At 32.8% G+C, this 26,384-nt stretch overlaps 1 protein-coding gene across 2 annotated transcripts in view; it reads right to left on the bottom strand.

The window, feature by feature from the left end:
• Window positions 1-26,384, bottom strand: part of LOC114335583 (esterase B1-like) — a 210,499-nt gene that overhangs the window by 17,623 nt on the left and 166,492 nt on the right. For both annotated transcript variants that reach the window (XM_050659462.1, XM_028285840.2), the window contains 3 exons: window positions 24,262-24,408; window positions 7,554-7,736; window positions 6,984-7,134 (listed from right to left, as the gene is read on the bottom strand). In XM_050659462.1, coding sequence (XP_050515419.1) covers window positions 6,984-7,134; window positions 7,554-7,736; window positions 24,262-24,408 — 481 coding nt within the window. The remainder of the gene's footprint in view (window positions 1-6,983; window positions 7,135-7,553; window positions 7,737-24,261; window positions 24,409-26,384) is intronic.

Here is a 26,384-nt window from a genome sequence, read left to right as displayed (position 1 = left end):
ACTGGCTCATCAAGTTGAACTAACAACACAAGGAATCATAGCTACCGTTTCACAAGAAGTGTCTGTGGGTGCAACTGGGCAGCTACCTTCTATTTCATCCCTAAAGCGAACTATTCAGAACACACGCCAAAGAGTGGAAGCTATTCCGGCAAATCCAAGAAGCTTAACAGAGCTTATTATTCCGGAAGAATACACCAGAAACAATAACGGCGAACCGTTTCTTTTATTTGACAGTGGTCCAAACGAACAGAGAATTTTAATATTTTCCACTGAAAGAAATTTAACTTTGATGGCGAGCTGTGAACACTGGTATGCCGATGGAACATTCACATGTACTCCTCTATTGTTTGGTCAGCTGTATACAATACATGGCGTACAGTATAGCAACGTTATTCCAACTGTTTTTGCTCTACTTCCTAATAAAACTCAGGCAACATACACTCGACTCTTCCATGAATTAAAAACGTTACGACCAGGTTTACGTCCTACAACAATAATGGTGGATTATGAAAAAGCAGCAATTAATGCTTTACAACAAGAGTTTCCTGAAGTCAGAATCCGTGGATGTTTCTTTCATTTCACACAATGTTTGTGGAGAAACATGCAAGGTACAGGACTGCAACAAGTTTATACAGAAGACGCGAATTTTGCTCTACATCTGCGACAATTGGCAGCCCTAGCCTTCGTACCTGAAGTAGATGTTGTTGCAACATTCGGAGAGCTACTGGACAGCGAGTTTTACACTCAAAATGAAAATTTACTAACACCTTTAATAAACTACTTTGAGGATGTATGGATAGACAGATTGGATCGACGACAACAAAGAAGACCGCCAATGTTTCCAAGGAATCTTTGGAATTGCTTCGAATTTATAGAGGAAGATCTACCGCGTACTAATAATGCTGTCGAAGGTTGGCACAACAGCTTCTCCTCGATATTAAATGCAGCACACCCAAATCTATGGAAGTTTATTACGGGGCTAAAGAAAGAAGAGAGTTTAAATCGATTAAAAGTGGAGCAATACATAGCTGGAAACCAACAACCTCAAAAAAAAATTTATAAAGATACAGCGCGGCGAATAAAAACGATTTGTTTGCAATACGGGAACCGGCCAAATCTAGAATATTTAAGAGGAATTGCCCAAAATTTTCAACTGCAAGTATAAAAAACTAAAAAACAATTAAAAAAAAAATTTAAAAAAAACAAAAAAAAAATAAAAATTAAAAAAACACAAAAAAATAAAAAAAAAAAATAAAAATTAGAAAAAAATAAAAAAATTAAAATTAAAAAAACTTTTAAACACGCCAGTTACTAACTGCCAGTCCTAAGCCTGGATAAAGTGTGAAGGAAAGTTAAAGTATGCAAATCTGTTATTAATATAAATGTATTCTTTAACTATGATATCTTCAATAAGTACTCACCAGTGACAATGTATTAATGAAATTGTGCCTGTTATATAATTTTTAACCACAATATCATTATTTTATTTGGGAAATTTTATTTTAATAAAGATGGTAGCCCTTAACCTACCCTATCTATATGTAGTATATACCCTGTAAAATATATTAAGCTTATATTAAAACTTACTCTTAAATAACCAAGGGTAAATTTTGCGACACTGCCAAGTCGTGAAATAATACCTCTAGGTACTTTCCCTACAACATTTACAGTTAAAATTACCTTAATTCGACCATTAAATTGGTCGAACATTTTACATGATCAATTTCAAATAGGATTATTTACTTCCAATTATTTTCCTATTATTTAAAGTGGAAAATAAAACTAAAGTCATTTAGAAGTCAATATTGGGTTGACGAAATATTTTTTACCAATAGGTTAAAATGACTAATAAGAAAATATTTAACTGTTTGGGTCATTATTTAACAGCAATCCTTTAGTTCTATTGCATCATCTAAATCTGACCTAAGCCTGGATTAAGTGTGAAGGAAAGTTAAAGTATGCAAATGAAAACATATTTTCTGACGCGATCTTTTTTCGCGCGATCAATTGCACGCGACCTTATTTCGTCGGCGCTGTTTTTTCGCCGGCGACCTTTTGATACGCGCTCAAATGTGCGCGACATTTTTTCGCTCGACCAATTGTTGGCGACCTTTTTTCGTAGATCCCATTTTAAGCACCATAAAATTCTATAACTTAAATAGTAGAACCTAAAAGAAAACGTTTGAACACTGTGCCGTCACTTTTCAGTGGCACATGCGTCGACAGTGGCGCATCAAACTTTTCACTTTTGGACCGGATAAATAAATTATTTTTAAATTGACAGCATTAAGACGCAAGGAAGATATTAAAAATATAAGACATAAAAACTATATGCCGTACAAAAATATTGGTTCTGCAACATAAAAAAAAATTTCATCTTCCTCATATTTTCACTGATAAAAAAATTATAGAAAACTGTACGGCATGCATAATATTAAGTAAATATATATATTTTAAAGTTATATTTTACTATGCCATACGAATCTACTGGCTTAAACAGTTTCAACCCTTATGTAAATTTTCTCATTTCAACCCCTATTGACAAAAATTATTTAGAAAAGTACGGCACTGATTTCAGAGTATTACTTATGCTCTAAAATGATGAAAAACATGAGTGCCGTACAAATTATTTGGCAAAAAAATAATTATTCCATAATTTTGAGTGTTCTATACTAAACGCCATTTTTTGTAGTGAAAAATTATTATTTCCTGAACGGCATAAATTTTAGAAGCTAGTTATTATACTTTATAAACGGTATGTGAAAATGCCGTACAAATACATTGACATAAAAAAAATTGATGGTGAATACAAATAATTACTTTTTTTCAATTTTACTATTTGGAAAATTTATTTCCCAGCTACTATAATAATATTTAATATCATATTTCCACATAGTTTTAGAATATGCTATGACTAATAATGACAAAAATGTTCATGTCGTACATTTTTAACTATAGGGTTTCCCAAAATAAGTAGGATTTCCAAAGTAATTTTCATCACATTATGAAATCATACATTCCTGTACGGCACACACTTTATAAGATTAACAACATCAAATGATGATGAAAAAATATAATGCCGTTCATTTTTAATGGATCATTTATATATAGTGGGATTCAAATTTTGAATTTTCTCGATAACCCTGTTTTGTCAAAGTTCCAGGCATTCCTATGCACATAAAAATTTGACAAACGTTTACAGTTTTTCTCAAAATATGTTTAATACTATAATTGATCCCAGTTACTAAATATTTAAATGTGCTATTCTTACTAATAACTGAACCAGGTTCACACCAATGCACAGAATTCTCAGATTCGTGGCTTGAGGTTCTCCAGAATAAAAATTATTAATCGGTACAATTTCAAATAATCCACATAAAGAAGATATACCTAATTCTTATTGAACACGGTAATTCAGTTTACTTTTGTATGTCGATTTAAGCTTTTACCTTAGTAGGAAAGTTGGTAATAACTGAAATACAGGGTGTCAAAGTTAAAATTTTTTTATTTATTCTTGAATATTTCCTGGCAGGCATGGGACAACAACAAGAAATTTCGTAAGCGGGAGTTTTTTGAAACGGGAAATCTAAATTCGCACCAAAAATGATGTATTACCCAGAGAGCGCCACATACGTCTTTCAGCGCTCATTTAATATGTACCTCCAATTTTTGTATCCCGCACTCTACATACTTCTGAGTAAAAACATTGTACTACATTCATCTCGCTAACCTCAACCGTTTTCGAAATAAACGAATTTTACAGTACAACGAATGCTACAGTAGTTATATCCAAAAAATAAACTTGAAACCATAACTGTAATTATACACATAGTTTCAAAAGTTATGCGTCACCCCTCTAATTCACGATGTTTACGCTTTTATAAATCCGTATCTTTATCACATATTTATTGGGTCTTTTTTATAAAAAATATACCTTTTTTGGTTTTTTATTTTATTTGAATACCCATTTAATTGACCTGGTTTTGCCAAGGTGTAAACATTTGAAAAATTTATTCTGGTGAAATTTTTGAAAACGTCATTAAAAATGAATCGTACTACCTACAATTTCTGAGTTGGACTGTATAAGAATTATCGATTTAGTTGAAGAAGGCCGTTCACAGCGGTTCATGGCGGAAAGAGTGGGTGTTTGTCAGAGTGATGTCTCACGGATGTGGAATAAGTTCCTGGAAATAAACTCGATACGGAATATAGCTCCGTCTGGTAGACCTCGAGTTACCACTGATCGACAGAATAGATATATCAGAATTTCCATCCGTAGAAATTCTTCTATGTCTGTACCAGTGGGTAATTCTATTTTTAAGCAATCGAATGATTCTCTACTTTGGGGTAAATTTCTTCTAACTTCTATTGCTTTTACACATCTACTAAACACAACCGAATTTAATTCTTTTAGTTTATCATTTATAGGGTCACCCGATAAATAAAAAATAAAACACACTTTTGACTGTGTTTCATTTTCACTGGTACACAAATTTTCCGAAATTCCTTCGTTTTCAAGCATTGGATCGCCAACTAATACTCAAAATGGAAGCCTATTTCTTACATAAAATACACTATAACAGCGGTTCTCAATCTATGGTACATGTACCACTGGTGGTACATTTCATTTTTTGGGGTGGTACAATAAACGCAAAAACAGCCAAAATCAGCACCACTATTATAGTTAATTAGATCACCTAGTTAGATATGTATTTCAGTTAGGTGGTACCAAAAATAATAAAAAGTATTTGGTGGTACATGACACAAAAAGATTGAGAACCGCTGCACTATAATATAAAATATTATAATTGACATAAAATGTCCGGATAGGCAGTAAGACCTGGAACAGTCCATTTAAAAAACGAGGGTAGGTCGTCATACAGGAAGTAATTATTATAATATCAAAGACTCCTACGATTTCCTGTATGACTACCTCCACTTGTTCGTAAAATGGACTGCTCCGGACTTAACCTAGCCAGCACTTAGCTCCAGTGCAGTTGTACCTAGATGCAGTGAATTTTAAAAATCTTCACTGAATTCCCGAGCATCGTTTTCTTTTAGGTTTTACTATTTAAGTTATAGAGTCTTACGGTGCCTAAAATCATTAGCAAAATGGTTTTCATCCTTGATTATTTTTTTTATTAATAATAATAATATTATATAAATATATATATATATATATATATAAATATAAATATATTAATAATATTATTATATTATTATATAAAAATGAGGTATTTTGTGTATACGAAATGTGTACGAACGTAAGAAGTTGCTTTTCTCTTGATGAATAACCAATCGCGCCTAAAGAAGTATAATTTAAATAAAAATTCATATTAATTTTTCAATTTCGGGTTATTATGTATTAAACACTTACTTGCGTTGAATTATTTTAAAAATATACAAGGCTTTATAGAAAGTTAAAAAATAATTTGTAAGGTAAAGTAAACAAAATAGATTGTGAGGTAGCCGCGCGTACAAAAATTTAAAAACAATGCATGAAAAAAATTACTGCAGTTAATATGCAAACGATTTGGAGGCTTTTTGCTTCATCGTGCCACAATATTTATACGGGATTAGCTTTTTAATAGTCTATTTTTAATAAATTGAAAAAAGGCAATATTTTTTTTACTAAACCTTAAACGGAAAATTGGTGACCTCATGTGCCAGTTAAAATGTACGGCATAATAATTTGGGGACTATTTTTATATATAACCTTCTAAATGTTTTGGTTTTAGGGTGCCTGAAATAAATTACCTTTTTCTATGTAAAAAGTGAGGGTTGAGCAAGCGTTAAAACTGCATTTGGGCCAGTGAATTTGTACGGCATAGTAAAATATAGTTGTGAAATAAATATATTTACTTAAAATCATACACGCCGTACAGTTTTCTATAATTTTTTTATCAATGAAAATATGCGAAAAATGATTTTTTTTTACGCTGCAGAACCAATATTTTTGTAAGGCATACAGTTTTTATATCTTATATTTTTTAATATCTTGCGTCTTAATGCCGTCAATTTATAAATAATTTATTTATCGGGCCCAAAAGTGGAAAGTTGATGCGCCACTGTCGACGCATGTGCCACTGAAAAGTGGCGGCACAGTGTTCAAACGTTTTCTTTTAGGTTCTACTATTTAAGTTATAGACTTTTATCGTGCCTAAAATGATTAGCAAATTTCACCTATCCCGGCTCTTAGTCTATAGTCTTTATTAGTTTTCATTAGTGTTGGATCCGATAATAGCGGAACTACGCGGAGTTTAGTTTGAAATTTGGTTGGAAAAAACGAAGTACATACTTGGAATATTCATTTAAAGAGGGAGTTATTGCAAATATGTAAAATGATAACTTTTAATCATGAAACGATTGTCAAAAGTAAATAGTTTTAATAACGTATAACGTATTTTCGGTATTTCGGAGTGATGGGGAAATATATGGAGAACAGGTTAGGATAGGATAAATGACGTGGAATGAAGTGAGTGGTATATTGTGTGAGAGAACGATTTTTATAATACTGAAAGGAAAATTCTATAAAACACCAACTAGGATGTGTGTAACTAAATTTACATAAATATATGTGGCGATATTACAAATACTTACATGAATGAGTGAAGTCTCAGAAAGTGAAAAATTTACAAGTATATTAAGGGATGTCTAGAGGTGGCCTCAATTATTGATCCCAAAATGAGAGAGCATGGGTTAAGACGGTTTGGACATGTTTAACGTCGAGACAGTATTTACCCAGTACAAAGACTTTTTAGAGGAGTAGGAGAAGTTCCTTAGAGGAGTAGGAGAAAAACACCGAAAAGGTTCTGGTGGAGATGCTGCAAGAAATATTGGTAAATGGTTAATATTGGTATGATACAAAATACAAATTATTTGGAAAAATGTAATTAGAAAGCTTATCTTTCATAAATATATTTGCAAAGGGAATGATACATGATGAATGATGACGAATGACAAATACATAATCTAAATTGTACCTGGTAAATCGTCAAGATGGGCTAATCTTTTAAACATATTTAGGCCAGCATCTAAAGACATTCTGTACAAATAAACTGGTTTACCAGACGTAGCTGCGTGATGTTTGGCACAACCAACGGCACCTGTTACAAAGAAGAGATCTGATAATACCTAAAAAATGAAACATAAGTTATGGATTGATAATTGAATGGTGGGCTACAACAATGTTGTAAGCGACAGAATTGAGATTATGCAGGAGATGAAAAAAAAACATATTGACAAGCTATTTATGAACATACGGGTACCAACATTGCAGTAAGAAAAACTCAGGGAAGGCAAAATGTTTTTAGCCAGATTGAAAGATGCTCGTATTGGTCTTTGGATATACAATAATTTTGCATTAAAACCTCACTTTGACCCAATACGTCGCTTACAACATTGTTGTAGCCCACCATTCAATTATAGAATACAAGTTTTTTTTCACATATAATATAATTTTTATTAGTATAAACTTAGAACTTAAAAAAAAATCACTTCCAAAGTTGTCTTGCTTATAAAAAATTTTGGTAAAAAATATATTAAACACTTACTAAGTACTTGTTGATTTCACCATTCGGCATCTTATAAATCTCTTGTATCCGTTGTACGTACTTTTTAGATGTCTCGCTGCCTTTTTCAATTCCTATCATAGCGTTCAAAATGAACTCGATATCGAAATTGTCTACGAAAGCTTTGCCTTGATCTTCCATAAGTTCAGAGCTGAGACAGATCACCTAAAATATTTTTGGTTGTATAAATGATACTGTTTTTTATTTACCAAAAATCCTCTCCAATCGACTGTTCCTAAATATAGAATCCTTCAACTTAATTCTTACTTTCTACTTTTTCAGAGTTAACGTGCGGACTATGATTCCGCTTGTCTAAATATTTGTCGATTTCTGACGATTAATTACGATCTCGGTCGTGGCGTGCTCGCTAGCTTCAAGTGAGGGGATACTCTATTCAGTACAGTGGAACCTCGATAACTCGGATTAATCGGGACCACGACCGATCCGGGTTATCGAAAATCCGAGATAGCCGGAGAATATGGTAAAAATTAATAAAATACGGTATACTTACAGATAAACTCCGTTAGAATTGAAATAACATGAAATATATTTATAAATATGCACAGTATTACCTACTCATTAAAATTACTAAAAAAAACACCAAACCCAAACGTAAGCAGAACAATACCAGACACACAATACTAAAGACCATTGTTTATAAAAGAATTTTTTAAATAGTCTTTCCTAAACAATGCTGACAGTTTGAAATAAAAAGGAATAGATGCTACAGACAGCTGGCTGTTGTTTCTGCGGCGTGTACTATGAGTCATTTTTAATCTCGTGTTCAAATTACACACATAAGTACACGACACAGAGAGTCTAGACACATTATCTCTCAAATATTATATTACATACATTTTTATTGTTGAAAGGATTGTCTGATAATTAACTATTTTGATTGGAAATAAGCCACAATTAAATTGAAAAATACAAAATATTGAAAATCAAAATGTTTATCTGATGAAAATCGGTCCGGGTTAGCCGGACTTCCGGGTTATCGGGGGCCGACTTATCGGGGTTCCACTGTACTGTTGTGAGAATTGTCTTAGTGCGTTTAGTTCTGCTGCTATATTGACTTGCGGAACGTGAGTCCGCACGTTATACAAGTTGTCACAAATCTTCAGGTAAGATTCAATTTTAAAATATTTTGTTTTGTGGGTAAATATAAAAATATTTATGTTATTTATAATTGGGAGTGATCTACTGATTACGTTTTCTGTATATTTGATTGATATAAACTTATTTTTGTTACAGATTTTTTAAGATGAGTTTCGAAAAGCAACTAGCATATCTTGAGAAGCTGCATGCGGAATTTCTCTCTGACTCTGAGCCAGAAGCTGAACCTGACGATGATGATGCTAGTTTGGAAGGAGATTATGAAGAAGTACAGGACCACGATACCGACATGGAAAAAGACATTGAGGAGAGAATCTTAGAATCTCCGAAGACAGCAGCGAAGATTGACTTATTTCCGTTCATTCATGTATCTACTTCGCGCAGCTCAAACATTTGTTTTTTATTTAGTCATTGTTTAGTTTCTTAGAAATAATTGTTTTGTATTTTTTTAATTTAGGTTTTTGTGATTTATAGGACTCAGAATGTGAAAAGAATATATCCGTTCACTTTTATTTTTGAAGCATGAGTTTAAGTGCAAGTTATAATAAATTTGTTTGCAAATGTTTCTTTTTCTTTATATTTAAACAATTGACAAGTTCTCAAACCGTTTGTCCGAAAATATTTGTTTTTTGGACCTTTTCTGAATGTGCGGACTGGAGTCCGCACGTTATACTTTATGTACCATCATGCCACGTTATCTCTGAAAGGTAAAAAAATACACTAAGCATCAAAATTAACGCACCACCTTAAAAATGGGACATTTTGATGACTCATATTTCCTAAACCTGTGTCCAATTTGAGTGATTTTTTTAGTATAATATAGCTTTGTTCTTCAAGAATATTGACGTAATAATATTATTTCTAAAGAGGTAAGTGTCATTGTATACCGGGTGTAAAAATTATAGTGTGTTTTTTCCTCAAAGTTTGGAACACCCTGTGGAATATTCTAGCGTATATAAAACAAGAATAAAAAACCGCTAAACGCCGTAAAAATGAGTGGCGCATAAAATATTCCAGCTACAAAAGATCTGATATGAATGTTACGTGGCGCGAAAATGGATTTTCATTTGATGCAAAACAAAATTCTAGTTTTATTTTAAAATATTTTTCCATAATATTTGCTAAATTTGAAGTAAACGCGCCACAAAAGAGTAACTTTGATACAGTTTGAATTTTGAAACTCTTTTGTGGCGCGTTTACTTCAAATTTAGCAAATATTATGGAAAAATATTTTAAAATAAAACTAGAATTTTGTTTTGCATCAAATGAAAATCCATTTTCGCGCCACGTAACATTCATATCAGATCTTTTGTAGCTGGAATATTTTATGCGCCACTAATTTTTACGGCGTTTAGCGGTTTTTTATTCTTGTATCAGGAGTTTTTCAAAGTTATTTATAAATTAAATGTATGAAGTTGCATGCAATGTTCATCTATTACTCGTCAAGCTTTATAAATGGTCACCTTTGTTGCATTATCTCCCAAATGATCTAGTGTCCATCGAATGTACACTAAATTTTTTTCTATTCGAAATAGATTGAAAAAAAAATATTGATATGGCCGGTAAATGAAGTCAGATTGCCCGTTGCCAGATCAAATTTAGCGTCGCAACCACTACAACTACATAAACCATTTTGGGAATAATCGTTAATTGGATTATACTTTTGTAGCTTAATAACTTCTAAACGGCTTAACCGATTTTGATCAGTAAACATGAGTTTGAAACGCATTGACCAGTAGTATCTGATGGATCTAAGGTCAAGTATGATAACTGAAGCTATTACAGGAATTATTGAGCTTGAGAAACAATAGATTTTATTATATTTATGAAGCCTATAACCTAAAAATTCCAATTTTCCCGGATATGAGGTATACACCGTTAGATTCGTCTTGAGTCCCTCTACAAACGCTCAGTTAGTGGCGCAATTCGTAGGTTGAAATGTTGAGTAATTGTCGAAAAACCAAAATTTTCAAAGTTTAGTTTTTCAGTTTTTCGGCTATTCGCGGTGTGCAAGTACTTGGAAAGGGAAACGAGAAACGACGGTGCGCGAGTCGCGGAGAAATATTGCAACTATCTTAAATAATTCATATTGTCAATTGAAATTGTCAAATTTACGTATATTTCATACCTTCTGTCATTGACTCAGAAAAATTATATATTGCCCCACAATATTGATATGATATGCAATTATTATATAAAGGTAAATTTATTAATTGTATATTGCTTGCAGTACTGCATTTTAATAACTGATTTTATTTACTACATACAATTGTTTACGTTTGCTAAACATAACCTGCATCTTATTTTTTCTTCTTATTATTTTTTGGACTATGGTCTTGACAATTATCCAGCAACCAGGACTAATATAATTGGCCAATATAATTAAAAGTGCGAATAAAAGTACAGAGCGTAGAAATAGAGGTCGCTTTGCCGAACTTGCACGGTCCCAATACTGAGCCGTGTGTATATCTGATCCTGACGGCTTAAACACCATTTGAAAGCTTAAGTCAACACTATTGATTTGATGTATTTGCGGTTCTCCTGCCTTTTCTTGATCCGAATATATTCCCCCAAAAAATATGTCGTTTTGTAACTACCAAGTCCTATAGCTGGCTTATGGGTGGTCAAAAGTCACAAACTACACCGGTTCTAAATCGGCCCTGACCCCCTCTTTAAACACAGAGAAAAAATATCAAATCGGTTTAACTTTCAAACACACATACATACATATCCACATTTTCCCTTTTTTAAATAAAAATTCACATTTCTAAGCTCCATAACTTTTGAATGGTATAACCGATTTTCAAAATTAGACATGCGTTGGAAAGGTAATGATCAGTTTTATTAGAAGCCACAAAGGTTTGACTTAAATTTTTAAACTTTTTGGGAGTTTTGGTGACGAGAACGAAAAACAGACCCTAAATAGGAAGGGCCGTAAAATCTACACCCTTGGACCAAAATCGATGGTTGATATATAAATGGGTGAGTCTTTTTCTGAACTTTAAGATGGGAGTTAGCCCAATTTTCAATTCAGTCAGATTTAGAAAATCGAAAATTTTGTAAATATATAGTGTCGCGTGTAGGGGGGTGTGCGCCACTGGCGAGAACTGCCGTTCTCTGGTAATGTTCAAAATTAGACATGCGTTGGAAAGGTAATGATCAGTACTGTTAGAAGCCGCAAAAGTCGGACTTAAATTTTCGAAGTTTTTGGGAGTTTTGGGGACCAGAACGAAAAACAGACTCTAAATAGGAAGGGCCGTAAAATCGACACCCTTGGACCAAAATGGATGGTTGACATATTATGAATGGGTGAGTCTTTTTCTGAACTTGAAGATGGGAGTTGGCACAATTTTCAATTCAGTCAGATTTAGAAAATTGAAAATTTCGTGTATATATGTAATAGTGTCGCGTGTAGGGGGTTGTATTTCTGCGCCACTGGCGAGAACTGCCGTTATCTGGTAATCTTTTCGATATAAAACTAACAGCTTCGCTAATTAATAAATCGAAAACTATTAATTTTATCAAAAAAATGTATAATGAACATTTTTTGCTTATAATTAATATTTTTACCAGCATTTGCGGTCAAAATATAAAAAAAAATTCCACCTTCGAGATGAGGTGGCAACCACCCCATAGTCAAAGCGTCTTTCGGTATCATATAGATTTTTATCCTTGGACTATCCACTACTTATTGTCAAATTTTCAAGCAAATCTATCCATTCTGTAAAAATTGCGAAGTGAAAAATTTCAGTTCCTGGACTAATTATAATTTGGAGCTCTATAACTTCTGAACGGCTTACCTGATGTTGATCACTCAACATGAATTTGAAACGTATTGACAAGTAGTATCTGATGCATCCAAATCGAGTATGATAACTGAACGTATTACAGGAATTATTGAGCTTGAAAAACCGTTTTTCCCATAAGAAATAGATTTGATCATACTTATGAAGCGTATAACTTAAAAATTCGAATTTTCCCAGATATAAGGCATACACCGTTAGACGCGTCCTGAGTCCTTCTACAAACGCTCAGTTATTGGCGCAATTCGTAGGTTGAAATTTTGAGTAATTGTCGAAAAACCAAAATTTTCAAAGTTTAATTTTTCAGTTTTTTGGTTATGGTGAGCAGTGTGTATATCTCAGCTTGATCGATTAGGCGCCATTTGAAAGCTTAACTCAACCCTATTGATTTGGTGTATTTGTGGTTTTCCTGTCTTTTCTTAAACCTAAGATATATACGCCCAAAAAATATGCTATTTTGTATCTACCTAGCCCTCTAACTGACTTACGGGTAGTCAGAAGTCAAAAATTAGACCGGTTCTGGATCGGCCTCACACCCTCTTGAAACACAGAAAAAAAAATTCAGATCGGTTTAACTTTTCCACATACATACATACATACATATAATAATAATAATAATAATGTTTATTAATTTCACAGTACAAGAATTAAATACATACATTTTAACTTTATATTCTACGTTTTACATTATTACATTCTACTTTTTAATTTTACATGTTAATCCTGGAAAATAAAGAAACATTAACTCACTACCGTTAAAACCTATTGGTCGAACACGGGGATAGTGTGTAACAATGTTTAGTTATTGAATATAGTATGTGTATACTAAATGCCAAGGTACAAACATTATATTATCTTACATGTATTTATTTATTTTCTTTTATTTTTTTATATTATAAATAAAGGAACTGGGTAAATTTAACAAACCACTGTATTGCAAACATTCTTTTTTTATCATTTTTTTTATCATTTTTTTTTTATTTTTTTTAATTTCATTCACTTGTTAAGTCAATCAAATAACTTATGTACAATATTACGATCAAGGTTCAATACATACTTTTTGAATATAGATTTTACCATACTTAATGAATTAAGAGTATTAATATATATCTTGTATATGTTCGGCAAGTGATTAAATACTTTTGGAGCAAGATACATGGCAGATCTCTGTCCTATGGATTTTTTAATATTTCCCAATTGTACGTGTTGGTTGGTTTTAGTGCGAGTCTCATAGTGATGAGGTAATGTATGCAGGATATGTTTATGGTTGTATGTGTATAATACCAGGGAATACATATAAAGTTGCCTCGTATCCATTACGTTAGTATCACAGAATAATAAATGAGACGGGTATGTCATTTTTTTGTTAATTATTATTTTCAATATTTTTTTTTGTAAGATGTCGACTTTCTTTAAATAAGTTTTTTGTACACCGCCCCACCCAAGTATTCCATATCTAATTCTAGATTCAACTAGTGCATAATATAATATTTTTAAATATTTTACATCTATTTTAGATTTGAGAAATTTGAAATTTGGAACCAAGGCTCTCAAACACTTTGTTATTTGATCTATGTGGGCATCCCACCTTAAATGAGAGTCGATTTTTACTCCAAGATATTTTATATTGTTACTTGATTTTATAATTATATTTCCTTTCGTGTTTTTAATTGTTATAGCACTATAAGGAGGTAGTGATACTTTGTAACTGCAAAACGGAACAAAAAAGGTTTTTTCATAATTAATTGTTAAACCTTTATAATTAAACCATTTTATTAGTTTGTGCATATCTACTTTAATTTTATCCCTTAAATGTTCCCAACTGTCTGCGCTATATAAAATTGCAGTGTCATCGGCAAAACTGATTATCTTTCCCTCAGTATTAAGGTTATATAAATCGTTGACGTGGATATTGAATAATAGTGGCCCTAATACTGTACCTTGAGGCACCCCGCATCTTAGGTGAAGTTTGTTACTATTGATATTATTTATCCTAACAATTTGTTGTCTATGGTCCAAGTAAGATTTCAGTAGATTATAAGCAGTGCCGCGTATTCCACTATTTTCTAGTGCCTCTAGTAGTTTTGGATGGCTTACAGTATCGAAAGCTTTTGCGAGATCTAGAAACACACAAGCAGTAGGTTGGCTATTGTCAATTCGATTATATATTTCATTGGTGAGTTCTATAATTGCGTCGTTTGTTGAAAAACCTTCACGGAATCCAAACTGAGAAGACGATAATATGTTGTGTTTATCAAGAAAAGATGTTAATCTGATTTTAAGACATTTTTCAAAGATTTTTGTTAAAGTAGTGATTAATGAAATTGGTCTGTAGTTTGACAAACTTAGTTTATCTCCTTTCTTGTGTATAGGAATTACTACCGTTTCTTTAAATTTGTCTGGGCATTCACCATTTTTAAATATTAAATTTATTAGATCCATCAACGGTTTGGTGATTTGTTTATCTATAGTTCTTATTGTTTCTGTTCTAATGTTGTCAATACCGGGTGATTTGTTCGTTTTAAGTGTTTTAATAATTCCCTCAATTTCGCTTTCCGAGACCGGTCTTAAATACATAGAATGCATCACGTTGTTATATTTAGGGAGATACGATGTCGGTGGTATTATTTTTTTAGCATAAGATTCTCCAATTTCTGTAAAATAACGAGCAAAAGAATTAGAGATAACTCCACCATCTGTTAAAGTAGTTCCTTCTTCTGTAATTATTTCTGTAATATTTTTTTCAGTTTCTTTACCTGTCAAACTTTTAACAATATTCCACAAGTTTTTGGAAACATTCTTTTTTTTTTCAATTTCATTTCTAAAGTAATTTTTCTTAGCATTTTTTATTAATATATTCAGGTGTTTTCTGTAATTTAAATACTCATTTTTTTTATTAACGTTGCCAAGATCTTTGACATGTTTACGATACAAAAGATTTTTTGTGTTTATGGATTTAACCAGTCCTGCAGTTATCCAACTTTGACGCTTCATTTCCCGTCTTTTGTGTTTTTTTATATAACTGTTTTTTTCTATAAGTTTATTTAGAATTTCACATAATAGATTGCATTTAATATTAACATTTTTTGAGGCATTATATTCGCACCAATCATAACTTTCTAAGTCTTTTTTTAGTTCTTTGTGATTGATTACGTGTTGTTCTCTGACTTATCCACAAACATTTTCCATTTTTTAAATAAAAATTGAGTCATATTTCTGAACTCGATAACTTTTGAATGGTATAACCGATTTTCAAAATTATCTGTGCTATCAGAAGCCGTAAAGGTCGGGCTTAAATTTTTGAAATTTTTGGGAGTTTTGGGGACGAGAACGAAAAACAGGCTTTAAATGGGAAGGGCCGTAAAATCCACACCCTTGGACCAAAATGGAGAAGTAACATATGGATGGACGAGTATTTTCCTAAACTTTAAGATGGAATTTGGCCCAATTTTCAATTCAGTCAGGTTTAGAAAATCGAAAATTTCGTGTATATATAGTGTCGCATGTAGGGGTGTTGTGCGCCACTGGTGAGAACTGCCGTTCTCTGTGGATATTGAAATTAAAACTTAACTATAACCTTAGGCCACAGTATAGAAACCACACAGTAGAACCACTCTCCAAAAAATTGGAAGTAAAATCTGTAGTCGCGCATGAAGATCGCGCATTGTTCTTAGTCGCTTTTGCCCCACTCTCGCATTGATAGTTGCATAGAAACGTACGGATTTAAGGGAAAACCCGCATCCACCACTGGTAAATTACCAATTGCGTACTACCGGTATTACTTCTTGAGATCAAAGCACCGACAGAGGAGTGGTTTTACTGTGGAACCTCTATATATGCTTAGGCTTTCTTAATATTTTGCTTTTTGATTCATTCGCTTATATGGGATAATAAAAAAGTTAAGTACTTTAACAACTAGCAATGTTATTTATCAATACAGGGTGTTTCTAAATAAGTGCGACAAACTTTAAGGGGTAATTCTGCATGAAAAAATAATGACCGTTTGCTTTATAAACATAAGTCTGCAATTGCTTTGTTTCCGAGATGCGGGATGTTGAATTATTTCTTACAAACTGACGATTTATTTATTGCTCTAAAACCGGTTGAGATATGCAAATGAAATTTGGTAGTTTTTAAGAGGCAGTTAGTGCGCATTTTTGACATACAATTGAGAATTTTATATTCACCATTGGCGTGCATACGGGATGTATCTAAAAGGTTTATACCCGTATACACGCCAATGGTGAATATCAAATTCTTAATTATTGTATGTCAAAAAATGCGCAATAACTACTTCTTAAAACTTACTAAATTTCATATGCATATCTCAACCATGAAAAGAAATAATTTCAAATAAAAACAAAATTCGTTGAAAATTAGATATAGGTATATAAAATAGTTCTTTGTAAAATTGGAGCCGGATTGTGGTAGGATACATACCTGAACAAATCAGTAGAAAGCAGGAAGCACTCCTTTAGAGCTTCCGCATAAATAATACAAATAATCCCAAAAAGGTAAGATGGCGAATAGACATTGACTCCGAAGCCAATAATGCTCAAACACACACACACACACACACACACACACATCTCAACCAGTTTTAGAGCAATAAATAAATCGTCAGTTTGTAAGAAAAAATTCAACATCTGGTATCTTGGAAACGAAACATTTGCAGACATATGTATTGTTAAGATCTGCTTTCTATTACTTTTATATTAATTATTATTTATTTGATCAATTATTTAATTAACGCAAATCATACATAAAAATTAAGAAAGAATCTCAGGGTGCCTTTTTATAATATAAAAAGATGTCTAAATTATCATATGTTATACTTATCTTCTCTCGTGGTTTCAGTATCTCTTAGTTGATCCTTATCGGGATAAAATAGGAAAATGAAATAAATAAAAAAAATCATAAATAAAAACATACAATTACCTTTATTATCAAAAGCAATGTTCTGTAAATTTATCAATTAAATTCTGTGGGTATAACTGTCCAAAAGAAACTTTTACCATATATATTAGTCTAATTAAAACAAATAGTTATCGCTTTGTTCTTGATACCATTAATAAACCCAGCTAAACAAACAAATTTGGTATTCGCAAAATTACTTATACTTCCTATTAAACTTTTGAAATGTTGGAATCTTAAATTCATATGCTTTTACGTCAAAAAATTAACTTCTGATTATAAAAAAAAATCTATCACATAGGTTATTGACTGACCTTTTGATTCACACACAATGATGTCTCCTCTTGACCCAAACAGCTCCTCCTTGTTGATTATGTTAGGCTACCAATCAAAGCCCTCTCCGTTCTCAGCAAACAATCTAGCAGGATACCAGCAACTATTTCTCAAAAACACAAGCCAGGCCTCTTTTTTGTCAGTACTCGTTCAATAAACTGCAAAACTCTCTCCTTCCTTTCTCTCAACAATAATCTCCTGAGACCCAAGTATCTTTTTTACTTGGTGTCACAAATAATTTTTATAATGATAATTCTTTTAACTTACTCTCTTGGACTGTACATAATCAAAGAAGTATTTCTTCTCGATTTGATTTGTCTCTCGTTCCACTTTTCGGCTACTCCCACTATCAAAACAAAACGCTAGTACTTGCTGCTGAACTACTCACGAAAACTTTTGACTGCCCCTTTCGGATACCGATAACACAATGAATTCCTCTTTCCAAAACTATCTCAACATTCAAACAAAACTTTCCCCATTCCAAATTCCCAAGCCAATCAGAAACATTTCTCTCTCCACCTCCCTCTGTTTCAATCGAAAAACCCAGTCATCCTTTCAAACAATATTTCTACTCAAAACTAATGACTTTTAGGAGATTATCTAAATATTCCTATCATTAAACAAACATATTTAAAATTCCCAAACTTTCTTTACCTTAATTTTCTAAGAACTAGTTACCTATGGCTTCTATATTTCCCGTAATAAACAATCGGTTTAAAATACTAATCCTAAATAACTTTCACTTCACTTTTATTTACAAAAATGTTTTTAATATTCTTCATGGAAAAATTCATTAAGGAGAAACCATTTTGCGTTGAAAACTAACTTCTAATAAATATTTACAAATCAATATACAGGGTGTATCAAATTTATGTGCCCGCGTTATATCAAAAAAATTAAAATTTTTATTCTATCTTTGATTGATAAATTGAAACACAATAACATCCCCGCCTTGTTTTGAGATAAAATCGTTTTTAATAAGTGCAACAAAAAAATTATTTTCTCTCGACAACAACAGTTTTCTCTTATGTCAAAATATTTATTCCCGCCTGAAAAACAATTGTTTCCTTTGTCCCAGTGTCTGTACTTATATGGGATTGGGTACGTTTTCGATCGAAAATTTCCTACATCTTTAACCTCAAATGAATTTTTCATACTTTTTGGCTACTCTGTTTTCTTCATTTATTAGATTTTCATACTCCCTCAATATTACACCCCGTTCCTTCTCCTTTTCTTCTCCACATGTCAATTTTCTTTCGTTTTCTTCCGATTCTTTATACATGTTTATTGTGTAGGTATTCTGTCTCCTCCATTTTGCATATTTCTTCTTCAAATACCACAGTTTCAATGGTATCTCTGTCGCCTTCTTTTTCTATTCTGATCTCTTCTTCTTCTGGGCTCGTCTCTTCTTTTGAGGAATCCCAAGCTTCATTTTCTTTTGTCACTCTTTTTTCTTCTTTTTCTTCTTCTGGGCTCATCTCTTTTTTCGAGGAATCCCAGGCTTCATTGTCTTTACTTATCTTCTGCTGCTTTCTCCTCTTTCTTCTCTGTCCTTGCTTCATTGCCAAATTCATTTCCACCGTTTGTTTTTTGTCTACATTATCCTTTTCCCGTTTCTCATGTTCCTTGTCCATTTCCAGAATGTCCGGTTCTTTTTCTTTTTCCTCTGTGATTTTCATCGTATTCTTTTTGAAATCTATCACCACATGTTTTTCTGACAATTCATCCACTCCTACGATCATATCATGTATCATGTTGGGCATTATAACACATTGTAGTGCATAAAATTTCTTGCCCAATCGTACCTTTATTCGTATTCTTTCATTTATTGTTGCCAAAGTCCGTTTATTTGCGCCCACTAAATTTACCCTGGGAATTTTGTAAATTAAGTTTTGTTAAATCAACCTCTTCTATTAATTTCCTGTTAATCAATGTAATTTCCGAACCAGTATCAATCATAATTTTAATCGGTTTCTCATTGATAAAACCATCTACAAATTTTAAATTAAATCCACTTCTTTTATCATTATTTCCTGCTAATTTAATAAATTCCTTCGGGTGACAAAAAATTCCTGTTTTTTCTTTTGTGTTTAGTGAGCGCCTTCGTGAAAAGACGCTTGCTGTTCTTCTTCGCTTCTTCTTCCGTCGCTTTGTCTCTCATCCTCATATTCACCTATTTGCGTATTGTTTACCGCTCTTATATTTTCTCTTGGTCTCTCAGACCCGTATCGGTTTCCACGATTTTCCTGTTCATTCCTTCTATTATCATTTCTGTCTTCTTGATATGTGCGGGTGTTATTTCTATTCTGGTTTTCTCGATATCTGTCTTCGTTCCATTGCCGATTTCTTTGTTCCTAGTTTCCTCTTCCGTTGTCGTCTCTATTTTCGTTTTCTCTCCTATCTCTTCTTGTATAATCTCTCCTAAAGTTTTGTCTTCTATCTCTATAGTCTTGATTTTCGCGTTGTCTATAATTCTCTTGCGATCTTCTTATTTCTCTTTCTCTCATTTTTGTTTCTCGTATTTGTAAGAATTGTCACAAACTGTCGATATCTTTGTAGTTTTGTAAAGTTATGTGATCTTCTAAGGTATCTTCAAAATGTCTGGCTATCAGTTCTACTAACTGTTCGGACGAATAATTGTACTGTAGGTGTTTTGCATTGTTGTATAATTGTAGTGCATGTTTTTTCTGAAATACCCATTCTATCATGGTACCTCCCATTTTGCAACTCCTTGTTTATTTCTAGCTGTTGTATTTTTCCCAGAAATAAATCAGGAAATTTTGTTCGAATTTATGCCAATTGTCCAATTCTTCTTCTTTGCTATCAAATCATAAACTTGCCTCATCTTTAAGATGGTTCCTTATCGTTTCTTTGGCTGTTTCGAAGTTACCGATATATCGTACTTTCTTTTTTTTTTAATTATTTATGAAAATTACTGGGTGTAATTTTTTTACATCCCCGCCAAATCTTATTTTCACATCCTCTGTACTATGATTAATCGTTTCCTTTCTTTCTCCGGAATTTTGTTGATTCTTGATTTCCTCCATTTTTCTTTCTATTTCTCGCCTGTCTTCTTGTAATGCATTTTCAAATTTGGTTTCTAAATTTTCTAGTTCCTTTTTCTGGAAATTGTTTATCTTCTTCATTTTGATTTTGATTTCTTTAATCTCTATCTCCTGTTTCTCGCTCTTTTCTGCAATCTGTTCGATTTTTTTAACCATTTCCTTTTTGATACTCTCTATATTTCTGTTGTTTTCTTCTATTGCTTGTTTTGTTTCCTCCTGATTTCTTGCATTACTCGTTTTGTTTCTTCCTGATTTTCTTGCATTTTATCCATTTTCTTTAATGTTCGATCCATTTTTTGTGACTGGAGTTGCATCAGTTGTAATAATTTATCTATTCCTGATAATTCCTGTTGTTCTGATGCCATGATTGTTGTTTCGAAAATGTCTTCTTGTTCTATATGTTCTTCTTGTTCCAAATGTTCTTCTTGTTTTTTGTTTTCTTTGCTTTTGCTTCTGGCTGTTATCGACATATAGTTAAAATTTATCCCCGCCTGATACGAAATTCGAAGATACCTTTTATGCTGTAGAGACGAAAATTTTCTCTCCCCAAATATAATCAATTTATCACACAAATTTTCAAATTTATCAAAATTCAAATCAATCAAAAATAAAATAAATACGTAAAATTGTACCCAGATAAAAATAACTCAAACAAAATATTTCATAAATTTTAAATATATCAACTTTTTCCGACGGACAAATAAATTTTCCTTCACCTGTTTTTCCTTTTCCTCTCCCTTCAAATTCACAACCAGGGATACTTTCACGTCTTAAGTTGGTTCGCCATCTTGTTAAGATCTGCTTACTATTACTTTTATATTCATTATTATGTATTTGATCAATTATTTAATTAACGCAAATCATACATAAAAATTAAGAAAGAATCTCAGGGTGCCTTTTTATAATATAAAAATCAGTATATAATCATAATATAAAGTTTCAGTATCTCTTAGTTGATCCTTATCGGGATAAAATAGGAAAAGGAAATAAATAAAGAAATCATAAATAAAAACATTCAATTACCTTTATTATCAAAAGCAATGTTCTCTAAATTTACCAATTAAATTCTGTGGGCATAACTGTCCAAAAGAAACTTTTACCATATAAATTAATCTAATTCAAACAAATATTTATCGCTTTGTTCTTGATACCATTAATAAACCCAGCTAAACAAACAAATTTGGTATTCGCAAAATTACTTATACTTCCTATTAAACTTTTGAAATGTTGGAATCTTAAATTCATATGCTTTTACGTCAAAAAATTAACTTCTGACAGACGCGGATCCAAGGGGGGGTCAATGGGGTCAATTGCCCCCTCCTTGAGACTTCGCCTGGTGTCGCCTTTTTTTAAGAAAGAGATAATTACGATTGAAAATAAATAGTGAGTTTTGTGTCCTGTTGACAACTGAATAACGGAATGTAACAAAACATAATTCTTTCTCCAAAGTACGTGTTCTCGGTCTTACTGTATGGTGTCGAGTCTTGGACTGTGAATAAAATCGATCTATTACCTAAATCGTCTTGAGGCTTTCGAAATGTGGTTCTATAGAAGAAAAAGTATCTTGGGTGAAGAATATTCAAAACTCCACAATACTAGAACGTCTCAGCAAGACTACTGAGATTATAGAAGGCATCAAGAAGAGAAAAGTGGAGTATATTTTGGACATGTAATGAGAAGTTTCAAATATAGGTTGCTGCAAAATATTATGCAAGTGAAAATAGAAGGCAAACGCAGTGCAGGACGAAAAAGCACTTCGTGGTTGATTTAGGGTGGCAGTGAATAAAATTAAGATAGCTATGATAGTAACCAACGTTCTGAAAGGACATGGTAGGTACATGAAGAAAAATAAAGTAACAGCCCATACCGAAAGAGAATCCTGCGTACGCGAGTGACGAGAAAATTTTTATTTCATTGCCCCCTCCTTGCAAGGTTGCTGGATCCGCCGTTGACTTCTGATTATAAAGAAAAAATCTATCACATAGGTTATTGACTGACCTTTTGATTCACACACAATGATGTCTCCTCTTGACCCAAACAGCTCCTCTTGTTGATTATGTAAGGCTACCAATCAAAGCCCTCTCCGTTCTCAGCAAACAATCCAGCAGGATACCAGCAACTATTTCTCCAAAACACAAGCCAGGCCTCCTTTTTGCCAGTACTCGTTCAATAAACTCCAAAACTATCTCATTTCTTTCTCTCAACAATAATCTCCTGAGACCCAAGTATCTGTTTTACTTGGTGTCACAAATAATTTTTATAATGATAATTCTTGTAACTTACTCTCTTGGACTGTACATAATCAAAGAAGTATTTCTTCTCGATTTGATTTGTCTCTCGTACCACTTTTCGGCTACTCCCACTATCAAAACAAAACACTGGTACTTGCTGCTGAACTACTCACGAAAACTTTTGACTGCCCCTTTCGGAGACCGATAACATAATGAATTCCTCTTTCCAAAACTATCTCAACATTCAAACAAAACTTTCCCCATTCCAAATTCCCAAGCCAATCAGAAACATTTCTCTCTCCACCTCCCTCTGTTTCAATCGAAAAACCCAGTCATTCTTTCAAACAATATTTCTACTCGAAGCTAATGACTTTTCGGAAATTATCTACATATTCCTATCATTAAACAAACATATTTAAAATTCCAAACTTTCTTTACCTTAATTTTCTAAGAACTAATTACCTATGGCTTCTATATTTCCCGTAATAAACAATCGGTTTAAAATACTAATCCTATTTAACTTTCACTTCACTTTTATTTACAAAAATGTTTTTAATATTCTTCATGGAAAAATTCATTAAGGAGAAACCATTTTGCGTTGAAAACTAACTTCTAATAAATATTTACAAATCAATATACAGGGTGTATCAAATTTATGTGCCCGCGTTATATTAAAAAAATTAAAAATTTTATTCTATCGTTTATTGATAAATTGAAACACAATAGTATATAAATCAAACTGTCATTATTTTTTCATGCAAAATTACCCCTTAAAATTTGTCGCACTTATTTAGAAACACCCTGTATTGATGAATAACATTGCTAGTTGTTAAAGTACCTAACTTTTTTATTATCCAACACAAACGAATGAGTAAAAAAGCAAAATGTTAAGAAAGCCTAAGGCTATATCAAGTTTTAATTTCAATATTTTATATACGCTAGAATTTTCCACAGGGTGTTCCAAACTTTGAGGGAAAAACACACTACCATTGTTACACCTGGTATACAATCACACTTACCTCTAGAGCAATAATATTATTACATCGATATTCTTGAAAAACAAAGCTATAACATACTAAAAAATCACTCGAATCGGACAACAGGTTTAGGAAATACGAGACATCAAAAATGTCCCATTTTTAAGGTGGTGCGTTAATTTTGATGCTTAGTGTAGTATCTTATCTGTAAGAAAATAAATTTTTTTAACAGAAAAATAATTTAAAATTACCTCATTTGAAGTGTACCCCATCATTATAGGAACTTTGTTATAATCTCCAGAAATAATATGCTGCAGTGGATGTTTAGTGATAAAGGCTGTATCATTTGGAATTTCTTCTATCGGACCAAGAAGCCCTAAAGTTCGTGATGGAACACTCTGTAAAATAAATGAAATCGCGTTGCAATGTTTGGCTATATGTAATACCTTTTCTTTGGATTTGACATAAAATGAATGCGTGAATTTCATTATGACGTAAAATATTTTGTAAAATTAAAATAGATTAATATTATATAAACTATTGCCAGGCAAAAGTTAAGGATATAGAAAGTACCCCGCACAAACCTTATGGAAATTAGGTCCCAGTGGATTTCGTTCCCACTTTGGAAGAATAGTCTTTGGGAATACAACTCAATCGTATGTAGGATTTTCAAGATATAGAGGCACAAACTCGGAAAATTATAAGATTTACTGGGTATTCCAATTCCCTGAGTTACTGGTTATCTGGCAACATGTAGAAGTTTGTATCAAGGAAAAGTACTAGTTCTCGGATTTTTTCCTGGCTATCCAATGGCGACCTTTTTTTTGACCTTGACCTTCAACGGACGTCATCTTCTAGAGTTTCGATGGTTTTCTGCATTTAATTGAAGCAAATGAATTACTGGAGGGTTTTTTGAGGTCGCTAAAAACGAATATGCCACCACAACCGCCTCCCGTAGCACCTGGTTTCCAAGGTCAATGAAAGGTGCTCCTGGAGTTTCGAGGGTCTTTGGTACTACATTAATGCAAACGGATTAGTTATAGGTTTTTGGGGTTGCTGAACACGAATACGTGATCAACACAGACTCAGGAGCACCTGGTGCCTAAGGCAGGTTATTTTGTTGAGTTTCGGAAGAATCAAATGGAGGAATCAAATGGATTACTCTTAGGTGTTTAACTTCGGAAGATAACCTGTCTTAGGCAAGAGGTGCTCCTGAGTCTGTGCTGATCACGTATTCGTGTTCAGCAACCCCAAAAACCTATAACCAATCCGTTTGCATTAATGTAGTACCAAAGACCCTCCAAACTCCAGAAGCGCCTTTCATTGATCTTGGAAACCAGGTGCTCCTGGAGTCGGTTCTGGTGGCATATTCGTGTTTAGCGACCTCAAAAAACACTCCAGTAATTCATTTGCATCAATTAAATGCCGAAAACCATCAAAACTCTAGAAGATGACGTCCCTTGCAGTGGCCCTGGCCACCATGTCCTCCGGAGGTCAATTCTGATGGCATATTTGTATTTAGCGATGCCAAAAACCCATTAGTAATCTGTTTAAATCGATTTAATGCCGAAAACTCTCAAAACTCTAGAAGATGACGTCCAAGGAAGGTCAAGGTCAAAGTAAAGGTCACCATTGGATAGCTAGGAAAAAATCCTAGACTACTAGTACTTTTCCTTGTTCCAAACTTCTACATGGTGCCAGATAACCAGTAACTCAGGGAATTGGAATACCCAGTAAATCTTATAATTTTCCGAGTTTGTGCCTCTATATCTTGAAAATCCTTCATACGATTGAGTTGTGCCCATGAGAACTTTTTATCAGGATGCTTCAAAGAGTATTTTCCCAAAGTATGAACGAAATCCACTGAGACCTAATTTCCATAAGGTTTTTTTTTCTTTTATGGCATAGACTTGGGTGTCAATTAGCCAGTCACAACTCTTTGTTTTCTATTCATACATAAAGAAGGCAATGAGGTCCTTAGAGTTCCATAGCAAACTCTTCCACAGCTCTCTACTCAGTTCAAAAGCCGCAGCTGGCCGCTATGGACTGTCCAAGTTGCTCACCACATTTTTCCATTATACATCTTCTTCTTTTTTCATATGAACATAATATATCAAAATATCAGGATTAAAAGTTTAGAGGTTAATTTTAGTTTCACAGATAAAATTCATTAAACAATCATATATATTTTTGCTATCCATAAGGTTTGTGCGGGGTACTTTATGCTCATTTTCATAGTTGATTTTTTCGTGAACAGATTTCGGATTCCGCTTTTTTATTATTTTAGATTTTACTTTAGTATTTAGACAAATGTGCAAAGGCTTACTCAACATGCTTTTCTGTACCTATACTGGGTGAAAAAAAATGTTTTTCT

Source organism: Diabrotica virgifera, chromosome 8 (assembly GCF_917563875.1).
Source record: "Diabrotica virgifera virgifera chromosome 8, PGI_DIABVI_V3a".
Taxonomy (NCBI): Eukaryota; Metazoa; Arthropoda; class Insecta; order Coleoptera; family Chrysomelidae; genus Diabrotica; species Diabrotica virgifera.
Note: the sequence above shows the minus strand (reverse complement) of the source record. Positions and strands in the feature narration are given on the sequence as shown.